We start from the raw sequence: 21,473 nt of genomic DNA on the forward strand, positions 1-21,473 counted from the left end.
TCCTCACCTCAAACCTTTCTCCAGAATGCACACTAAAATATTTACATTACATAATTCTATAGTCTAAAATATACTGATGACATAACTTTTACTACCATGAATGCACCATACAAATAATACTCAATGATGCTGCCTGTCTCACAGGAGAAGGGAGAAATGCAGTAAATAATGCACAGGAAGTAGACAACAAGGGAGTATCTTCTGGTTTGTACAGTGAGGTTGTATTCATGACTGTGATTTGTTACAGATTGTCTACTTTCTCCTAAAGAATAAAATTTTGTGGGGACAGGGTTCAACTTCTTTTCACTTTCATACAGTGCCATTTATTAGTTTGTGGTCCTTGGCTTCTACGCTCTCCAAAATAGAACAAGAAATCCATCTCTCAAACAAAATTAATAGGAATGTGGGTGTTCCAAAAATTCTAATAGTCAAGACCTATGTGTTTCAGCTATCCAAGATGGAAGAATGCATATAATTACACAGGCTGTATAATTGGTATGTCAAGCACAAACACATCCTGGTTTTCAACAATGCTGTATTTTTCAGCCATATTCTATCTATGCATTTTTTTTTCTAGTTCATTTTTCTTTTAACAGCATAGTTTAGACCTAGGAACTGCCTGAAATAAATATTTCTTTAAAGCTTTAAGACTGTTCCTGATTATAAGCAGCTCTGCCATTATACTGCAATGTTTGATGTAATTCAGTCTTTTAAGCTCCTGCTCATTATCAATACAGCCTTCATTTTTTTTCAAGGCAATCTTCTTTCTCAGTGCATTGCCTACAGTTTTAAAACTAAAGTTATCACTTATCCTACTTTAACGTTTTATTCCTTCCTCAAAACTCTCTTGCCTCTCTCTTTTACATTTCAACCTGGAAATGGCCTCTCATTTTTCTTTCTCTTCTTTCCCTCAACTTCCTCAGCATGTCTCCTAACTTCTAGGTGATTTCAAACAGATCAGTATATTTACATAGAAATTAGGTTGCCAACAGCCTAATTTTAAAATATAACATATACATCAGCAAATATTTCCTCCTCACTTCTGCATTTATGGATTTAAAAAATAAGTTTTGAGTACAGTTGGTGCTCAGAGTGAGGAAAGTGGAGAAAACTGCCTGTATTAGGAATCAGAATTATCAAACTCTGAGTCCTATTCTGGTTAGAGCTGGCCATGTGGTTGCACCAAGAAACATATTTCTGTCCCTATGTGTCTCCAACCATAGCACCAACAGGCTTTTTAGGAATGACTGCAATCTATCAACTTCCACAATGAATTAAGACAGCTTTCCTCCCTTGTACATTGCCTCTCTCACTTCAGCCTCATAATACAAATGAGTGAGGAAGGAGATATCCAAATACAGGAGGAAACCTCTAGACCACTTGAATGCATGTATTTCCTTTTTTCCTCTGTTATTAAACAACAGAAGTCAGTATTCTGGGCTTTGCAAAGCTTTTCAGATGCAAAAAAAATATTACACAAAGATTTTCTTTCTTTTTTTTTTTTCTCTTTCAAATATCATTAATTTCTATTTCTGTCCTACACAGACAATGCCAAAGTGCTTTCAGACTTGAAGCACACTGTACAAGGAACCTCATGGACCAATCTTCCTGACTGTATAGTGTACACAGTAAAGCTGCTTCATCGGTCCAAACTACAGAGGGTCACCTATGGGAGGTGACAATGGGAGCATGTTCCTCTTCTCTGCTGTGGGATGGGAGGTTTCACTCACTTGCATGGCAACCAAATGACATCTGCCACAGTGACTCCTACTTGGTGCTTCTTCCCAACAACAGGCATTACAATCAGCCACCTCTGCCTTGTCTGGCACAGCCCTGTTGCTTGTCATTTCATAAATGCGCTCTGGGAGCAGGAGTCATACACATTCCATGGAAGTCGCATGTAGCTCATGAGTTATGGGCCAGCCACTAGAAGGTCTGCTGACAGGACTGAAGCAAATTAAAGGAAATAAAAATGACGCTAGAAAACTGCTGTTCTAAAATTTTGATCTAAAACATCGTATTGGGTCATGATCCATAACACAGGCCCACCAAGCTGACAAAATAATCACTGGTTAGACAGAGAGACATCCAGCCCTCAGTCACCCTAGCCCCCTCATCTGCATAATATTTAGAAGTTGACAGCTCAGCTATATTTCTTCACCAAAACCAAAACATGCTTCTCTCAGGGAAAACACATTTAATATTGAGAAATACAGAAAGACTGAAAGCAATCAATATTTTTCCCTCCAGATAGGTTAGTAGGTAACACCAGAATAAATTGTTCGGAACAGTCTGACATGAGGACTTCCATAGGATATTCTCTTTACGACTACAAATTCATTCAGCATTCATTTCTGTCTACCTAATCTTAAAAAAAGATGAACTTCAATTCATTAGTTATTAGTATTCCTCGAGAATGCCATGGATTATCTCAATTACTGCTACCTACTGTAAAATGAGTTAATAACCCAGGGTTTTGGCCAGCACAGAAAACTTGCTTATGCAATAGAAGACAAAATACTGGAAAAAGAAACAAGATCTTCTGCACATATATATACACTTTAAGATAACTTTTAAGTCTCCTAAGTACAAAACACTACTTTTTCAAGCTTCATCACTTTGTCTTTAATTATCAACCACACATATGACTTGTTAATAAGGAAGACTGATTTCAACTCATGACGTATCAACCTTTGTCCTACAGTGATGCAGACGGAACACATTTTATTGTAAATTTCATTTTATACTTTTTATTGCAAAAGGCATGGAATGGTGAATGATTGTCTATCTTACAGTTCGTCCAGTTCAAACGATCATTTTATATTCATTACTCCAGTGACAGACACATCCTGTCAGTTTTACCCCTCATTATGCATATAATATCTGCATTTGAGCAGGCAATAGAGTTTTGAAAAGAGACTTTAACTAAGTTTCCACTTAGAAAAAGAAAGAGGAGAAGCCAGTTTAACTTGTTACATTAACTTTACTGGCTGCTGTCAAAAGAATAGTTGACTAAAATCACATTTCTGACATTTCCTATAACCTGGTTGAAAAACTAGGTTTGGGCATAAAAAGAGATAAATATATAAATCATTCCTATGAAATCTGAAGAAAAGGTTAAAAGCACCCAGGCATGTTTTCAAGAAATAAACCTTGACTTCAATTTTTCCCAGTATTTCAGATCTTACAGATTTTACAACACAGAAATCATTATTTTTGGTATTTCAAAAGGTTGCCCTGGTGATAGCCAATGATTACTTGAAAAGGTAGGTAACAAATGGTTACTTTTTTCCTGGCCTTCCTAAAGCAACAGCTACAGTCAGTTTCTACTTACTGGTTTCAAGTAAGAGCTACTGGATACTCTTCTTCTGCAGATCCTTTCCTCAGAAATAACCACTGATAATCAGAATTTCTTTTCCCATTGCTTGAGTGTTCAACAATAGAAACAATTGTCACCCGGCCCTTGAGCTGCCAATAGTAAAGAAGTCTGATCTTGTTTTTAATTTTAGTATCCATCTGAACAGGTTATCGCTCCACAACATGTTATAATAAAAAGTAAGAAATATGACATGTTAAATATAAAATACCTGGAACAAGTGAGTTCAAAGGCAAGCACACATAAAAAGCCATACCAGTAAATATACTTCAGTACCAAGCAATGGAGGATAAAATGAAGCTTTCTGATAAGCACAGATGAATCATATCAATAAATGAGCTTATATCCTGGGTGCCAATAAAAGGGAAATGATAATCTTTTAGCTTACTAGTCTTATAAGATAATAAACTCCTCTCTATTCATTTATGCAGAACAGGCTATGGTGGGCACCCATCAGATCAGTCATGTTTTCCTAACAGGAATCAAGACCGGTAGGGAATAAATAAGCAGCAATGCAGCAGAAACCGTCAGCGTAAACACAGAAATGATACCACATCATAAATGGTAAGGCATTGAAAGACACTTTTTTCTAAGAGTCAACACTGATAGTTGGGTATTGCCCAAGTCAGAGAGACCATTGTTTGAAAGGAAGAGAAGGAATGAAGTAAATTACAAGTATTAATTTTGTTTACCTCTCCCTGGATGTACTGTCCCCCATGCAAAGGCAGAAAGGTCTGAATACACTCATGTGAAGCGTACAACATTTACCAGTTTTTTCTCAATAAGAAACAACCTTGTAGTTGTCCAGAGTTGTAGCTAAAAACCATGTAACTCCATATTTTTTTTGGTGACTTTAAAACTTAACTTAAGATCCTCACACAGTAACTTGACAGTGAAACTTCAAAGCACTGAAATTATCTGTAAAGGTATAACAAGAACAGCAGAATTAATTGAATGTTTGCATCAAGCTTGGGAACCCAGGAAACTGCCTGCAGCTACATAAGTGTGGAAATCACACCACATCATTACATAAACATGCATTGAACAAGGCTGATGCAGTGATCTAGCAATTGTCTGTGTTTACATCAGCACATCTTCAACACTGCTCATCAACCTTTACTGCTATAGAACAGACAAAAAAAATAAATAGAAAAGCAAAGATTTAGAAGAATGCAATTAAAGGTAGTCCATGTTTCCTAAAGCAAATAGAGTGAAAAACATTATCTCTGTTTTTCCCCTAGGAGATTAGGTTAAGTGAGGAAAAAAGAAAAAAGACTGACTTGGCTCTATAAAGTAATATATTTACAGAACTGGTATCAGGAATAATATCTACAAGCTCTATTCACTTCATGTTTAAAGTAACTGAAGACAGCTGCCTGGCAAAGGTGAAAGGCCAGCTATGTTTCAACCATAACAGGCAAAAGAGGACCACTTATACTTGAGTAGCCTCATATATCATTAGTTTCCAAGTGCAGAGGAGAAAAAAACGACTGCCAAAAGCAACACGTAATCTAGAGCAGGGCTTGGCAACCTTTCAAAAAGATCTTCTTTTTCAAAGCAAAACTGAGTGCCTTTACATCAAGGATGCCAAATTGAATCTACCAACGGCAGCAGTAGCTCACTGCTCCTAGCCCCTGCTGGGTTTGATAGGGCTTGGAAAACAGCTCTCACAGATCATGGAGGGCAAACAGCAGGGCTCCACATATGTGAGATCTTAAAGGAGTTCTGCAGGAACAGGGCTTTGGGACACCATGCCTCTCACAGATACACATCAAACAACATTATTCAAATGTATAAAGCTTCTTCATACATTTTAACAAGATGCACATGACAGAGGGAAATGATGACAAGCAAGCTGCCCTAACAAATGCTGCACATATTTTCATCAGTCTTACCACTAATATTAGAGAGTACATTTGCATAACAAAGTGGTAAAAACACATGGGTCTTATGTTTATATCATTGTGGAGGAGTACAAAAAAAAATTAAAAAATCTGAAGTTCCTAAGTACAGCCCTTGCTTGTTAAATACTACCATAAATCAGAGACACGTTAACAAAGTAGCTCAGCAGCTCTCTGCTACCTCACACCAGCAATAATAATTCTGCCTTCCATGCCTTCCACTGCTCTTTGCTAAAACTAAAGCTGAAGAAGCAAGAAAATGCTAAGATGACTGTGCAGATCACATTTTTTCTGTCGTAAGATTAAGTAAAATCTCAAGAGTTTAAGCTACGTATTTAAAAGTGATAAATCCATAGGCACTATAAGCTCGAAGGTTTACCATACTTACAGGGCTAGGGTGCAACTGAATGGCTGAAAGTTCTTGTGCCCTGCCATTTGTCTGCTTTTCTGCCAGATGCCTTTGCTGCTCCAAGGCAAGGTCTTGGTTTCCATTCATGGATCAGCTCCTGAACTACTTCAGCTTTCAGTTCAGTGAATCAAGGCAAACAACATCTCCCTAGGAAGTGGGCGTTTCAGCTGCTCTCCCCATTCCTCCCCTTGACCACAACCACCCTACACTGCCGCTCATTTAGCCCTAATGGGGTAGTTTATAAGCAGAAGCACCATTCTTTCACAAAATCCTTAAGGAGCAAGTGCAAGTTCAACTGCTGCGATCATGCCTGGCACACTTGCAGGGGAAGCACTGCCAGAGGAAAGTTATCCTCTGGCATAACCTTATGAGGTTCATCACCATATAATCATTCACGTGGCATTGTGCAAAGGTGATGCCTTTCCAGTGGAGAGATCCATGAGTGCCAAGCAAAATCTGAGGACAGAGGACTGGGGGGAAAAGCACATCATTTTTTCCACACTGGCAGTTTTTAATCTTTGATGCCCATGAGCAAAGGACATTGTCAAAAAAATGGGTTTAAAGGAAGACAATGAATGTCATGCATGTCAAATCAATTCTAACTCCTGGATTTAACACAGAAAAAAAAAATGAATTGATCTGCAAAACTTATATATGGGGGCTTCTAAAAAAATCAGTTATATTCTATAGAGATTTGTTTTTAGTCATTTTTAGTCTCATCTTAGTCATTTTTTTTCTCTTTTTTTGTTTAGTTTTGATTTTTAATGTAGAATGAAGTCAGATGAAAAATTTGGGTATATTTTGAATAAAACCAAATTCATCTTAAATTGATTGATGAAATGCAAATTCTGAATATCCAAAAAACACTGATATAACACCAACTGATATGGCATAACTCAGTAATGCGCAAATGTTCTCACATAAAAATATTATGCTGTTAATATGAACTATTAAAAAATGCATAACTAGAAAAGCTCAGTAATTTCCATGTCAAATAACTTTTGCGTTGTACTTATTTTTAACCTTTTCTAAGGAGTTTTCAGCTAGTTTTTAAGTTTTTCACCAAAAGTAGGAAGAATAACACCATGAAAGTCACAATTTCATGGATACTTGAAACCAATGTAAGTCAAACTACTGTCAAAGAAAGCGTTTCACTCTCCTGGTGACATTCATTCAAACCCTCTCCCCTAGGCTGGAAAGGCCCCTCTGCAGCGATAAACTAAGTTTTGTTCCTGAGTTGGCTTCAACAAGGTGCGTTTTCCCTTGCTAACACGAAGATGGGCTGCCTGACATAAGGAGCGAGTGGCTGCAGGGAGAGGGGCAGAACTATGGCTTCCTTGTGGCTGTAATGCTTATGCAGCTACTGTTTTGTACCAACACCGCACCACAAATGCAGGGAAAGTGACTGACAGAAATCTGAAGTCTCCCCCCCACACACACTCCAATGGTGTGTCTGAGGAGTCTGACTTCATCTGAAGGAAGTAACCTAACAAGTACCTGGAAAATTCTGCACATCCAGAAAGCTTCTGTGCAACAAGCAGTGCCTCAAACTCCACATTTCAACTAAATTAGAACAATCTAAAATAGTATCACAGGTTTCAAAGCAATTCCTCTAGTTCTAGGCCAGTACACCAGCCTCGGTCATGTTTTCACACAGCTAAGCAATATGATTGAAATTTTTCATGAATTAATCCCACTAAGACCCCAAGACAACGTCTAAATTAATTTGCACATTCAAATTTGTGTTCCTCCAGCTTCTAATAAAACTTCTGGTTTTATCCTATTGTCAGCTGGCACTGTTTGCAGTGGGAACAGTAATAAGAAGCAGTCCACAAAAACCTTGACCCCAAGTACCCTATTTCTGCTGTATGCTTTCAGAACAGATTGCCATCTTGTTCCACATATATTCTCCAGAATGAACAGGAACAGTGGTTCAGCTGCTTCCTCTTCAGAAGACAGCAGAAACAGAAAATAGGTATCGTTTTATTTTTTTCTTTTTACAGGACTTCCCTTTAGCAGCTGAAGAAACAGCATACATGTGCCTAGTAAGAACGTGCAAGGAAATAGTTTTACAATTCTTTCTCAGAATTTGGGACTAAATACATTACGGTAATTCTTCTAGTCCTTGGACACAAAATCATTAGGTATGGGCTATTACTTGCGTTATCACTACATTACTAGATCATTATGAAAAATAAAAGTTTTAATCAGCATGCACATTTATGAAGCACAGTGATTTGAAACTACCCCCCTACAACAGCTTCAGCATTAGCACTAACCAAAAAAAGTAGAACATTTTGCTAGCAGAGAGACCAGCACACAGAAAGAAATTACTACTACAGTGAGTCTCACAGGGCTAATTGTATGGTGCACTGCCACGCTGGGATTTGTCATTAACCAGCATTTACATAAAGCTATTACACAAGTTAAAAATCTAGTGAGCTTCAGGTGGCTGTTAGATGTTTTATTTTTTCTCCTCATCCTCCCTCCCCTTTTTTTTAAACCTTTCCCTATGTAACATTTTGATTGTAAAGGCGGCAAATTTTTTTTCCTTTATATCTGTCATTGTTTGTGTTTATTTCTGCTCTGTTTCTGATATTGATCACAGTATACTTTCCTCTATTATTTTTTAGATCCATATTTACAATTATTGCTTTTTTTTGTATCAGTTTTGGCACAATTTTATATAATGACCACAATGCATCAATACAAATTTGCTTCTTCACGAAGGATGGTGTACACACAGATGGTTCAGGCTGAGGCATGCTCAGGGCTAAATTCAAAATACAAATTGGACAGCCAACAGCTATGAGTAAAATTTGTATGCTTTTAAAGTACCTCTGGTAATAATCTGTTTCTGAAACAGCAGTTGCTGCTGGTGTCCATGTGCAAACAGAAGAAACCATGTTTAGGGTCTTTCCTCCAGTTTTCTTGGTGGACATTTTCTAAACACTTCCCAAAGCACAGGTATGTAAGCACGTCGTAACAAGCTTGCAGTAAGCTAACACACCAAGCATTCTCATGGCAAATACTGAAATGAATAATGCAATCCTGCTTTCATGAATAAGTATGCTTCTAAATATGACTACAATTAAGAGCAGATTACGGTTCTCAGATTACATTGCGCAATTTATGGCATCCAAACAGAAAGGATCTGAGCTGCAACTTAGTTTGTGAACAGTCCCAGCCCATTCCGGTGCAAAGTAAAACCTTTACCACAGCCAGTTTGACCATGCAACAAAACCATGAATATTCCTGTGGTCACTTAGGTCTCAGCACGGAGGCAGTAACTGCAAGTGAAAGGCAGAAGTTTCTAAACTACTCCCAGCTTTAGTGCTCCCAATTTTGGCAGATAACAGTACAGCTATGGACTTGAAAACCTGCAGAACAAGGAGAGAGATGCTCTAGACTCAGCAGAAGCCATCTCTCAATGGAACAGACCAAATGCATCACCTAATGTGGATTTGACAACAGCCTAACATTTGGCAAACCTCCCCTAATCCTGTAACAGGAGTGTGGTTGTTTATGTGGCCTCAGACTTGAACCCCATCTGTTTTGAAATGGGCAAAAATCTGCACCAAAAAAAAAAAAAAAACATCTGCAAGAAAAAAAAAATTCTGATGCCTCACAGCCCTCATGGCATACCCAGGTGCCCATCACATCTGGCACAGGGAACCCTTTGCAGGTTTTGTTCTTTTTGTTCTGTTTTAAAGCTCTTTAATGGCTTACAGGTGCTCTCTGTATACTCTATTCTCAAAGCCCATAACTACATCTGGCCCAAGCAATACGAAAAAAATTGACTTGTTTCTATTTAAGCATCACAATATTTTGGATGAATATTTCACCAAAATATTTTGGATGAAAAGTGATCAGATCCTAACCTTTGGAAATCCTACTTATAAAACAAGCTGCTACAGATCTTCTTCACCTCTTTGCTAGCCCCATGCTCCCCACTTTCAGGTCTCAAGCTGGCATTTAACCTCTACAGAAATCTACAGTAAACTGCAGCTCTGGAATGTAAGAAAGTCATTAAAATTAATCCACCACAACCCACCACTACATTATTTCCTTCTTAAATTGAACTGTAGCAAAACCTTTCCTAGGAAGACGCCACAGACATAGTACTAGGAATCATGGAAACTTCACCTGCAAAGGTGCAAGGCGGAGATTCCCTCAGACAGCACCTCACCAGTGAGCAACACAACGAGCCTCCGTCTGCACAGAGCGAAGCAGGTCCAGAGAAATGTACCTTCCTTCTCATCTCTCCCTCAATTTGGACTTTTATTTTCAAACGTAAATTTCAGGTCCAACCACTATTACTACTAAAGAAGCCAAATACTGATTTTTTTAAAATTAAAAATAACCTAAAAACAATAGGTACTTGCATTGGGTGCGTGTAGCAAGGCGCCAGCAGCACGGGCTGCAGAGGTGTCGGGGAGGAGAGGGCGGGGCTGCCCCAAGCCGGTTCCAGCCAGTTCCAGCCCCTTCTGGAAGGTTCTGGCCAGTTCCTGAAGGTTCTGTCCGTTTCTTCTGTCCGGTTCCAGAAGGTTCCACAGCAGGGCAGGGCTCAGCCAATCACAGGCCGTGGCACCTCATGGGAACAGATTTAGGGAGAAGCAAAAGCCCCCTGCCTGTGAGGGAACGAAGTCGAGCAGTGGCAATTCTGGTACCCAAACCAGCCCTCCTGTTCAGCTGTGAGGGTGAGGTGGGTCCCCTTGGTGACACAGACAGCCCACTCCACTGAAATACTCTCAGATTGCAAATTTGGGTGTCATGCCCAGCTTCAGAATTGGCTGGTGTTATAGAGGATTCTTCATTATGAAAATTTAAACGCTAGCAACGTTCCTGGTAAAACTAGGACCACGACGTCTGTATTTAAAAATGTCAATAAAATTATGTCCATGTAGGTGTTCCTTTTATGCTCAGGAAAAACACGTAAGAAAACACACCAAAAAGTCTAAAATGTGATACTGGTTTTCAGCTTTTTCTGGAAGTGTCCAACCAGTGTCTATCCCCTGCTCAGTCCTCCTGGCAGTCACACCAGGTGCGTGCTTCCACAAAGAATGGGAGGAGGAAAATAAGTGTATAATAATAATAGTAACTTCAACAATATTATTATTGTTAAATTTATAACTGTTATTCTGACAGTTTAAAATGAACAAATTGTAGATATAAAATCATGTTTAATATTCTTTCTCTGCATAGCCACCCTATTTGAACTCAAGCATATTGTCAATGTTCTTTCATTTGAAAGCAGTTCAAGTAGCTTTGTAGCTCCAGTTCTTGCTATTCTCCTCAGTATTTTGCAAATCTCCTCAAAGCCCTATACTTCAAATACTGTTCTTTGCACTTTTAATAATAATGAAACCAGAATTCTGAGCAACACTTCCAATTGTGCACTAATTAACCCCCAAATACTCCTTTTAAATTATTTTATTCACACACAATATATTGTACAGCCTTAATTTGTACCGGGAAATGTTACAGTCATAATTCTATTCCTCTAAGTGTTATGTAGTGCCATTTCCTTGATTTCCAAGCAGGTGTTATCAAATGATGTTTTGAAAATTAGAAGTATAATGCCAATCAGGTTCCTAAGATCTAAACTATTCTGTATCTATGAAAACATATTATGCATATAAATATATATTTTTCATACTGACTTCTTTTGTATGTTAAGCAGCTGGAAAAGCTAATTCTCCTATTTGCAATAACATTGGCATTAAAAAAAAACACTTCTAAGATTAAAAAGGATAGAGAATAGATTTGTCCACTTGTATTCATTTTTATCAATAGGAAAAGAGGTAGAGCTGTCACTAGTGAAGAAAAAATCTATTAAGATGTCAGTTATGGTATCATTTACATTAATAATGTGTAGCAGCTGCAAGCTCAAAAAATGAACAGTGCAAAGATTTGTCACAAATTAACCACAGAATTGTAATTAGCATGGCATAAAAGTACTTAGAGTTGAAAATGAAGAGAGGGATCAAATCCCTCATATTACATATATGCTCTATGTACATGTAAGAGACAATACTAGAAACGATTGTGGATGATTTTGTAACCATTGCTTTGCCAGTAGGTAAAGAACCTGCCTGCTTATTCCATACCACAGACAAACTACTCTGCTCTTATGAGGCTCCACCTGCAGTGCTGCATTCAGCTCTGAGGCCCCCAGTGTAAGGAAGGCATGGACCTGTTGGAGTGGGTCCAGAGGAGGCCACGAGGATGATCAGGGGGCTGGGGCACCTCTCCTATGGAGACAGGCTGAGGGAGTTGGGGTTGTTCAGCCTGGAGAAGAGAAGGCTCCAAGGAGACCACACAGCGGCCTTCCAATACATAAAGGAGGCCTACAGGAAATCTGGGGAGAGACTCTTTGTCAAGGAGAACAGTGATAGGACAAGGGGTAATGGCTTTAAACTAAAAAAGGGTAGATTTAGATTAGACATTAGGAAGAAATTCTTTACTATGAGGGTTGTGAGGCCCTGGTTGCCCAGAGAAGCTGTGGAGGCCGCATCTGTGGAAGTACTCAAAGATAGGCTGGATGGGGCTTTGCGCAGCCTGGGCTGATGGGAGGTGTCCCTACTCATGGCAAGAGGGTTGGAATTACATGATTTTTGAGGTCCCTTCCAACCCAAACCAGTCTTTGATTCTACGACAAAGATGAGTCTTTGGACTCCTCAGGCCATTTCCTGATAAGGATGGTGTTATTTTCAGCCCATGGCAGCAAAGTAACGTAGAGGAACTAGATAGACATTCGCCAGTTTGCTCCTGGAGGAGTCCAGCGACACTCCCTCCTGGAAGGAGGAAAAGGTTTCTAAATAGCACCATGTATTGAAATTGTATGCATAATCAATTCTTGCTGGGACTGAGTCCTTTCTTTTCGCATTCAGGGTGACAGTCATGAGTACATTCACAGTAGAAGCTTTTGCTTTCAAAAGTAACTTGACAATTATGCAATAAATAAGAAAACAAATACTATTATCTGTTAACCTTATTATTACAACATCTCTGAAATGTGTGAATGACAGAAACAAAAGTAATAACTTGCCTTTGCAGGAAAGTTTTAATTGAAGTTAAGAGGCAAGAATAATAGTGTGTCAGCGTTAGGTTTCATCAGCCTCTAAGCTAAGTCTTTCCTTAGAAAATGTAATCGAAGTAGAATGAAATGTTGAACTGACAAGTTCTGACATCCCCTTATAAGACAGGAAACATCTCAGCTAGAGGAAAAGATGACCACAGCATTTACCTTCTTCTGAAATTAATACAACTGTTCCACTCATTTTGAACTTATTGATGAATAGAAAATATTCAATCTTAAATGTACAATATAATACAAAATATTGACATTTTTACAAGTTAGCATTACATTGGTAGTTTGAAAATTAGCACCAGGCTAAGTTGAAGAACAGTGAGACAACAGAACAATTCCCATATCTGCTACACATTCCTAATGGAACTGACAAAACAGTACTATTTGGGGGGCAAATAAGGAAAATACTGAATCTTATCTAGGGTCTATACAACATGCATTAGTTGCCGTTAAGTAAAATAGATGCATGTTTAAACAGCGTTGGCCAAAGAGTATAGAACAGAGTTAGTACGTTATGTTCCAGTCTAAAGTCTTTTGTATGAGTTAGTTGACTTATGGGGATACATCTGTTTCTTCTTCCTGTAGATTTTCCACATATTAGGACAGATGAATTTGCTGGATCGGTATCTCTGCAGACTATCTGCTATGTAAAGTGCCTGTCTGCCAACTGCATAAGATAAGCCTGTCAGAGGCAGCTCTACTTGCATCAAGGGTAGATACAGAAATGTCATTTGCAATCCTTCATACTGGTTGTCCTTTTTGCTAGAATTGTTTTTCTTTATTCTTTTATTGAAGTAAAACAAAAAAGACACAAGGAGCATACTGAGGGAACTTTTGAGATAGATTTGAGATGGACATACAAAACATGAAGGCTGTACCAGTCAGTATTTCAAATTGCTGGCAGTATCCTGTAAATTCAAAATTACATAATAACTTTTTTTTTTTTTTTTTAATCTAAGTTGTGGTGGATCACAATACACACTTGCAGCTGGACAAACAGCAAATAAAAGAAACAAACAAACAATTACCACAAATTAATACTTACAATGAGTTATGTCAGACTATGCACTGGTTACTTCAATTCTCTTTCGAATGCATTAGTCTAGCTGCTCAGATCTTGTCATACTAGACGTGATCCTAGTGATGTACCAAAATAAAAGATGACCATAGCCATGGTAAAACCTACTTCTACGTAACTACACTGGTAATGGGATGACCTGAGGACGTTTACAAAAATGATTGCTTCTAAAAAAGGAAGCTCTTTTGTCCTCAGTAATGAGCAAACATTATTATTGCAATCACCTTTAGTAATAGATTGAATTGTCTATTCAATTATTCAATTAGATGCAGTCGCACTTCATTGTTATATTTCCTCAAGCAGGGTGATGTTGGCTTTGACTAAATGTACTCCACATTCACTTACTTTTCCCCAGTGACAGAACCAAGTACATATCATACTCACTGTCTGCTCACCCTAACAGTGAACTGTTTATCATGCTCTATTTGCAAGGTCATGCTGTAACATGATCACTGAAATCTTTCTTGGGGGAAAAAAAACATGGTGGGCAGAAGGGTTATTTTCACCTACAGCATTTTAGAATCACATGGAGAACGCAATTTTGTGTTGTATTTGTAAAACACAGATAATTCAAGAAAAAAATGATATAATTTTAAATAGCAATGGCCAGAAAAAAAAAATCAAAATCAGTTCATTATCAAATGTTAGAACAACCCAATGAGGTTGTACAATGAGGTACAGCAAAGTGATGAAACGCAGGGGCATGAAGTACCTGCCCAGGACGGGAGCCTTCTTAAGCTATACTGATAAAAACATGACAGAATTATTTCTTGTGTACATGTTGTGCCCTCAAGTACCATTTATATTCAGTCTGAGGAGACCAACTGATTGCAACACTGCACTGCCAAGACTTTATGCCACAGGGTCTTTAGCACCCAGGTAAATCTCTCATATACCATCCTTAGACCGTGGCTATTGACCAAACAGCAGCAGATATTCTCTCATTCCTATTAAGCATGCTACTGAGAGCTGCTGTGTATCCATCATCTTGCTTTCCTTCTTTCTTCAAAAACAAAGAATGTAGATATTTACATGTTTTTTTTGTTCTTGTTGTGCGTTTTTTTTTTTTTCTTAACACAAGGTCCAGGGCAGAAAATCAAAAGATTTTATTGTAACAAGTAATTTTAACATAAAACCCATGCATTATTTTGAGATAATACTAAACACAACTGGCTACAATTTTACGATCAGCTTAATGCCAGTGGTCTATTCATTCAACAGAGCCAGAGGTAGAGATACAACTAGACAATCACTGTAGTACCTGTCTCCCACAAGCACCTTAGTTCCTCCCAGAGATATTCCCTGTACATTCCTTTTACACCTATCTACAAGAACTACATTTAATGAAAACTCTAGTTAATCAGTCTTGGGTGAAAGACCTACCTCTCAAATCCCCACTTCTTTATTCTAGTGAATAACTTTCTCTAATATATAAGCTATGACATGTTCTCTTGCTGAGACTGGTTGAGAGCTCCTTTTGACATCTCAGGCACCTTTACAGTGCATACAAGTACATTATTGTGTTCATATCAATATGACTTGATGCCTACGCACCAAAGCTGAAAATGCACAGCACTGAGATTATCTGTATCTAAGAGCAGTCCTTCAAAATAACGGATGTCATACATCATCCTAACGATAGATCCATAAGGAACTGTCATTCAGACAAGCACTTAATTGGAGGGGATAAAGATTTACTCTTCTCATGTTTGAGGTACTGCTTACTGTGCTTACCATAAAGACTAGTTTGTCTTCTCATTTTACTGTTTCCTGCATAGAGATGGGAGTGTCAGACAGACAAATCCCTTCCCTGTCACGCTAAAATGACGATCCAAGAAACCCTGAGCACACTGACCAGGGGAAGAAAAGCCTTTATTCTCCTCCACAGCTATGGGATGGAAACCCTGGCAGTGCACAAGCAGCATGTGAAATAAGAGCCATAAAAAGATGGCAAAGAAATTGTTTCTTGGCTTTGGGAAACATTCAGAAATATTTTCCATTTTTAAACAGCAGGCAAGAGGAGCAGGTAATATTGGGAAGACAGTTTTGGTGTGAATGCATCTCCGGAAAAAATATTTGGGATATGAACAATTCAGATGAGCCTTCAGATCATATAAGGCTCCCCATATAAGGCTAATATATTAACCTCTGGGCTATGGGTTTGATGAAAATCTCTCTTTCAAGTTATCACTTTCATCAGAGACCTGAGAAAATACTCTTGACAAAAGGCTCATTGAGGCTGGAATACTTCCCTGTAAATTTTAAGAGTCAATAAATCAGTTTATGATAAAACACACCTTGCTGAAAAACTGTAGCCTACACTTACGAAACAATATTTTTGCTTCCTGCTAAGAAAATGATCTTTTTTTTTTTTCTATAGAAAAGGACTCCCTTTTTACGTGTGCATAATTTTAATAGAACAATGCCTTCCATAGGTACTAGAAGGTGCTAGAAAGTTATAGGGTGCCAGAAGCCTAGCACCAGCATAGCACACAATCATCTGAGTACTAGTTTTGTGAACTGCAAAACAAAACATTCAAAATACTGAATATTCAAATTCAAGATACATATTGAATGATTCTGGCATGCAAGAGATATATGAATAGCATGGTTCTGCAGGCTCACAACTGAAAATATAAATGAAGACAATCATTCCCCCAGAGTAACCACTGCATTCAGGTAACTGTACATTATGGATGAGTGGGCTCCAGTTTAAAAACATCCCCACCTTTCCTTAGGCCCACTATTTTAATAGCCAAAAATCTCAAAGCATTGAATTCTATTGCTGACAAAGTCTAATTTATTGCCCACCTGCCTGCACTCTTGATTAATGGCTCAACCTCAGCAGTTAAAAACTGGCAATAGAAAGAGTTGCATGAAAATTGAAAGTGATATTGAAAATGTTTCTTGAGAAAGGAGGCTGTGTTTGCAAACAGGTAATTTAATTTCCTTGCACTGCCTTGTACACTTAAGTTTCTTAAATTAAAGTGAGATTTGTTTTCATGCTAGAATCCACTGGGAGGATGATTATGCTGAAACACACTTCGCTAAGTGTTGGAGGTACAAAGAGGAATGCAGAGAATGTTTCAGTATATGAAAACTGCATATTAAGTAACTCCATGATTTTCCTAAATGAATACACTAAAATGAAGAATATTTCTTATATACTCAAATGAAGATTTACCACAGAGTAATGAGTAACTGCAGGCAAAATTATATCTCTTTAGCCAGCTCACTTTATTTTAATTTTATTGCTAAATACTTTGAGGAGGATTTCTTATGTAAGAATTGTATCACTGTCCTTCAGTAAGGTAGGAGCAGGTAGATTTATGCTGCGGACCATGCACGAGTCCCAGATAAATTCTTATTTTTATTTCCACAGTAACTTGCTATTTTCCTTTCACCAGTTCTCAGCCCAGTCATTCCTCTTTCACCAGTTTCATCCATAGATATAAACTGTCATTGATCAGATGACAGAGACTCTTGAATTTGGATTACAAAGAACCTATCAATATAAAAATTGACCAAGTTTCAAAAATTTCTCCCCATTTTTACTTCACACAAAAACAAGAAAGGGAGATAAGAAAATAAATAGCAAGTACGTGTTTCTCATGAGTCTGTGCAAAGTCTTCTCTATTATAAAGGTACACAAGGTTCTGCCACTGAAGTGCCAGGGAACGGCTGTTCTTCCAGTACCTGTCCTCAAAAAGTTCCACGTCGAGATCCGTGCCAGATCAGGTGCCCTGAAACACCTAAATGAGGACGCTGGCCAAGTGCAGAACATCCCCTGACAGCAAGAAGATGCGTAAGTATTGGCACAGAAAGGTTCTTTGCAATTTTGATCTGTATGACTGCAACACTTTTCCTTTGGAGAAGTGCTGTTGATATTTTTGCCCCCCAGATCAGACACTGAATTCAAAGATATCATGAGAGATTGTCTTTTCATGAGCTGATACTCTAGCTGATTGCAAGTTTCAGCCCTCTCCTGATGAGCAGGACGTAGTTTAAGACTGAATGAAGCCAACTGAGTCATGAAATGTAGACTGCCAGAGGTCAGGCAGTATTACACCCTCAATATCACCAATATTAAACTCTCAGTATTGCCAGAGGTCAGGCAATATTACAACCTCAATATTGACAGAGATCAGGCAATGTCACAATGCACTTCAACAGAAAGCTCTGCAAAGTTGATACTGCACGTACCCATCCTTAGAGCTCAAGACAAAAAATATTGCCCAGTTGCCTCTAACAGCTGGTAGCCCTGGTAGTAAACCCCCCCACCCTGGCACCATACCAATGACAACTACTCCACAGCACATGAAGAAAGCAGAACAGCTCTGAAATCGCCATCATGCTACATTGCTTTGTGCTAGGCAATTTGTTAGGAGACTCCAAATTAATCCTAGAACTTAAGTGCTACAGGACCAAAACACCACAAGATTCTTTGCTAATCAGACTCATGAACATTTCCTTGCTGACCCCAAATTATTAATATTGTACTTTAACTCTGAGTGAGAAAAATACACCAACTGGGCATCTACAATGAGTTAGTAATGCTGCAGTAGTGTATCCTCACTACAGTAATGTATCCTGTGTGGAGCTATGGGTAGTTCTCATAATGTGGCCAAGCCCATCCTGGCCAAAGCCCTTTTTCCCCCTCCGTCTCTCTATTACAAAGCAGAAAAAATGATCTTTCCTGATCCCTTAAGCGTGTACTAAAATTACATCTACATCAATGTATAACAACCCTACATGATCTCAGTTACTTATGAAAGAAAACTTTTTTCTTTTTTTACTAAATTTTTATAAAAGTTTTGTTCTTAGTTTTAGTACAGTACATTTTAAAATATCTTTTTTTTCCAGGAAAATTGTCATCAAGAAATGTTTATGGGCAGCTCAAGTAACAAAATAGCAGGGATGTCTCACCCTCGCAGAGCTGTAAGAGCTTCAGTTGAGGGTATTTGCTTTTAGAAATTTTATAAATTTTAAATGAATTAACAGGAAAATGGTACAAGCATAAACCTGCTGGAATTCTGCACTGCTTAGGTGCTTCCAACATGTCTGCAAAGCCTGCCCTTAGGAATCTTGTCACAGCAGATGGATTTCACTCAAATGGCCCCATCTGTCATTTTTCATTCATATGGCTGTAGCTTGAACTCCAAGAACACCTAGGGCACATTTTCATCAAAATGCCTTGCTAAGCAATCCAAGAGATGAAAGAGATAAAGAAGATAATGCTCCAAAATCTTGCACTGGGCAGAGAATGTGACCCAAACAAAATGAAAATCTGGCAGATTCTTTCAAGTTAAGAGATGGGAATAAAATACTGCCTACCACCACCCAATGAGCTCCAGAGGTATTTAGCAGAGAGAGCATTTCCCTTCCCATCTTTTTTTTTTTTTTTTTCTCCTCCAGTGTTTTGCCATCTGTCCACTTTTACATCCCTTTGAATGAAAAAACAGTTTGGAAGAATAGAGCCATTTTCACAACTGTTCTCTTGCAGGGCAGATAAGGACAGAAAGGGATGATTAAAACTTTTACTGGTTAATAATAACATAAAGCAGGAGAAGAAAAAAAAAGCTGATCTGAGTCTTGTATGATGGAAGCCAGTTTCAAACTAGTGTTGTACGTAATTAGTATATTTAGAGGAACAAAATCTATCCCACACTTGGCAGCACAGCAGCTCAATTTTGTATTTACGATACCTGGGGCTATTAAAATATTACCCTTTAAAGCACATCCAGTCAGAATCAGAAGTTCAACTTCCAGTAAGAGCAGGTGAATAATAGATGTATTAGCAGGTGATGGTGCGCTCAGCTACAGCAGACAGATCTCTATCTTTTCCTAATAGGGCACTTGGTGCTTGTATCTCCTGCAGCATTCTCCTCTTTGAGATGCAATACACTTGCATCTAGTATAGAGCTGTTCCCCCCCACCACCTTTTTTTTTTTTTTTTTTTAAATTTTCTTCCTCTCCTGAGAGTTTCATCAATATCAGTGGAGATATTTATCAAATACAGATGTAGGGAAGAATAATATAAGTTTTCTGATACGGCAATAGTCACATTGTCTGTATCAGGATGGTCTCTGGATCAAAAATGTATTGCACTAGTGTAATGGGAAAAAAAGAAAAAAACATTTGACTGAAATAAAACACTGTGCCTTTTGAAAAGACATGAAAGACATAAAAAACTGCTCAAAAACACGTAATTCAGAGCTCATCTAACAATCAGATTTGTGAGTTGTCAGCATTACCTGACCAAACTGTGTAACTCTATAAATTGAAAGTAAACCTCCATTGTCCAATATGTGTCGCAGCAATCTGCAAGATATGGAAATATGTCAACGGGTAGGAACTCCAGGAAGTGGTTTATGAAGCAAGCTAACCCTAAAGGAGCCCTGCTCTCTTCCCTGTGCTATACAAAAGGGTTGGCAAAGAATAAGACAAGGAGCGTAGGTGCTGAGTTTGCACACAACAGCAGAGAGCTCTCTCCTACTCGATAGTGAGAAGTTGGACATGGCACATTTCAGTTTATTTTCTTTGCAAAGGTCAACAAATTCTGAACAATTTCCTAGTGTCTCTCATGCTCCCCCACAGCTCAGAGCCCCCTTTTTCCTCAGAAAAGGGCCAGTTCAGATGCACAAGATACATTTTGACACCATTCTCTGCCATTCTTTTCTCCTTGAGCATTTCAGACCTGTGTCTTAATCACCCCCTCAGATCTGCATCTGCACGTTAAAAAAAAAAAAAAAAAAAAAATTACACTTCTTAATATCAGTGGGATGGTGCAAAAGTAAGTTCAGCGTTTGTAAAGTACTTGAACTTTATGGCCATAAGAAAGTTGTACCTTGGAGCATAAACAATTAAAAGAAATTTATAAGAGCTATCAGTGGAACAATACTCACACAGAAAGCAATTCCAAATACACTGTATTAATGGGGAGAATTGGTTCCAATAATGACATTTCTGTTGGCATTTTAAAGCTATTTTTAATGTAGACAATTTTATAGAGCCAGATATTAGACTACAGTCAAACCAATTCCAGTAATACTTTAGCCTGCCAAGATCAATCACAGGGATCCAACAGCTCGAGCAATCATTCTGCTGACTCCAAAGAACTGAAGAACTTGATGGCCGCACTTCTGTCCAGTTTTTTATCTCTATGCCACAACAAAATACAAAATATCTTTTAATGCCTGGTGGAAATCACTTACTTATAAATGGGAGAAGCTAGCTCAAGAACAGGTAGAGCGAGAAATTAGGAAGAGGAGATCACAGGGTACCACTGGAACTGTGCAGAGAAGCTTGCATAGCATTTATCTGTACTAGGCCTAACGCCAGCTAGTGGTATCTCAGGTATATGAATAGTAAATTCCCTCACACAGAGGAGAAAAAATTACACAAGTCAATTAAATATATCACTCTAAATTATGCCTATATACACACATATACTGCATGTGTATATTTTACATTTAAAGAGATCACTGATGACAGTGAGAGGCATAACACAGAACAGAGGCATTCAGAACACAGACTAAGGTGAACGACTTTACAAGATACACTTATGAGAGCTCAACAAATACAGAGCGGTAGGTAATTGCTTGTTCCTTCAATAG

General features: G+C 38.3%; 1 protein-coding gene across 3 annotated transcripts in view; it reads right to left on the reverse strand.

Moving 5' to 3' along the window:
• Window positions 1–21,473, reverse strand: part of CLSTN2 (calsyntenin 2) — a 463,158-nt gene that overhangs the window by 205,502 nt on the left and 236,183 nt on the right. The window contains exon 1 of one of the 3 annotated variants that reach the window (XM_040568120.1): window positions 10,068–10,129. The exons of 1 other annotated variant lie outside the window; for it this stretch is intronic. In XM_040568120.1, coding sequence (XP_040424054.1) covers window position 10,068 — 1 coding nt within the window. In that variant the 5' untranslated portion in view covers window positions 10,069–10,129. Of the gene's footprint in view, window positions 1–9,832; window positions 10,029–10,067; window positions 10,130–21,473 lie in introns of those variants that run through there. One more of the 3 variants, XM_040568118.1, reaches the window with a different exon arrangement.

The sequence above is a fragment of the Cygnus olor genome, chromosome 9, assembly GCF_009769625.2.
Source record: "Cygnus olor isolate bCygOlo1 chromosome 9, bCygOlo1.pri.v2, whole genome shotgun sequence".
NCBI classification, from domain to species: Eukaryota; Metazoa; Chordata; class Aves; order Anseriformes; family Anatidae; genus Cygnus; species Cygnus olor.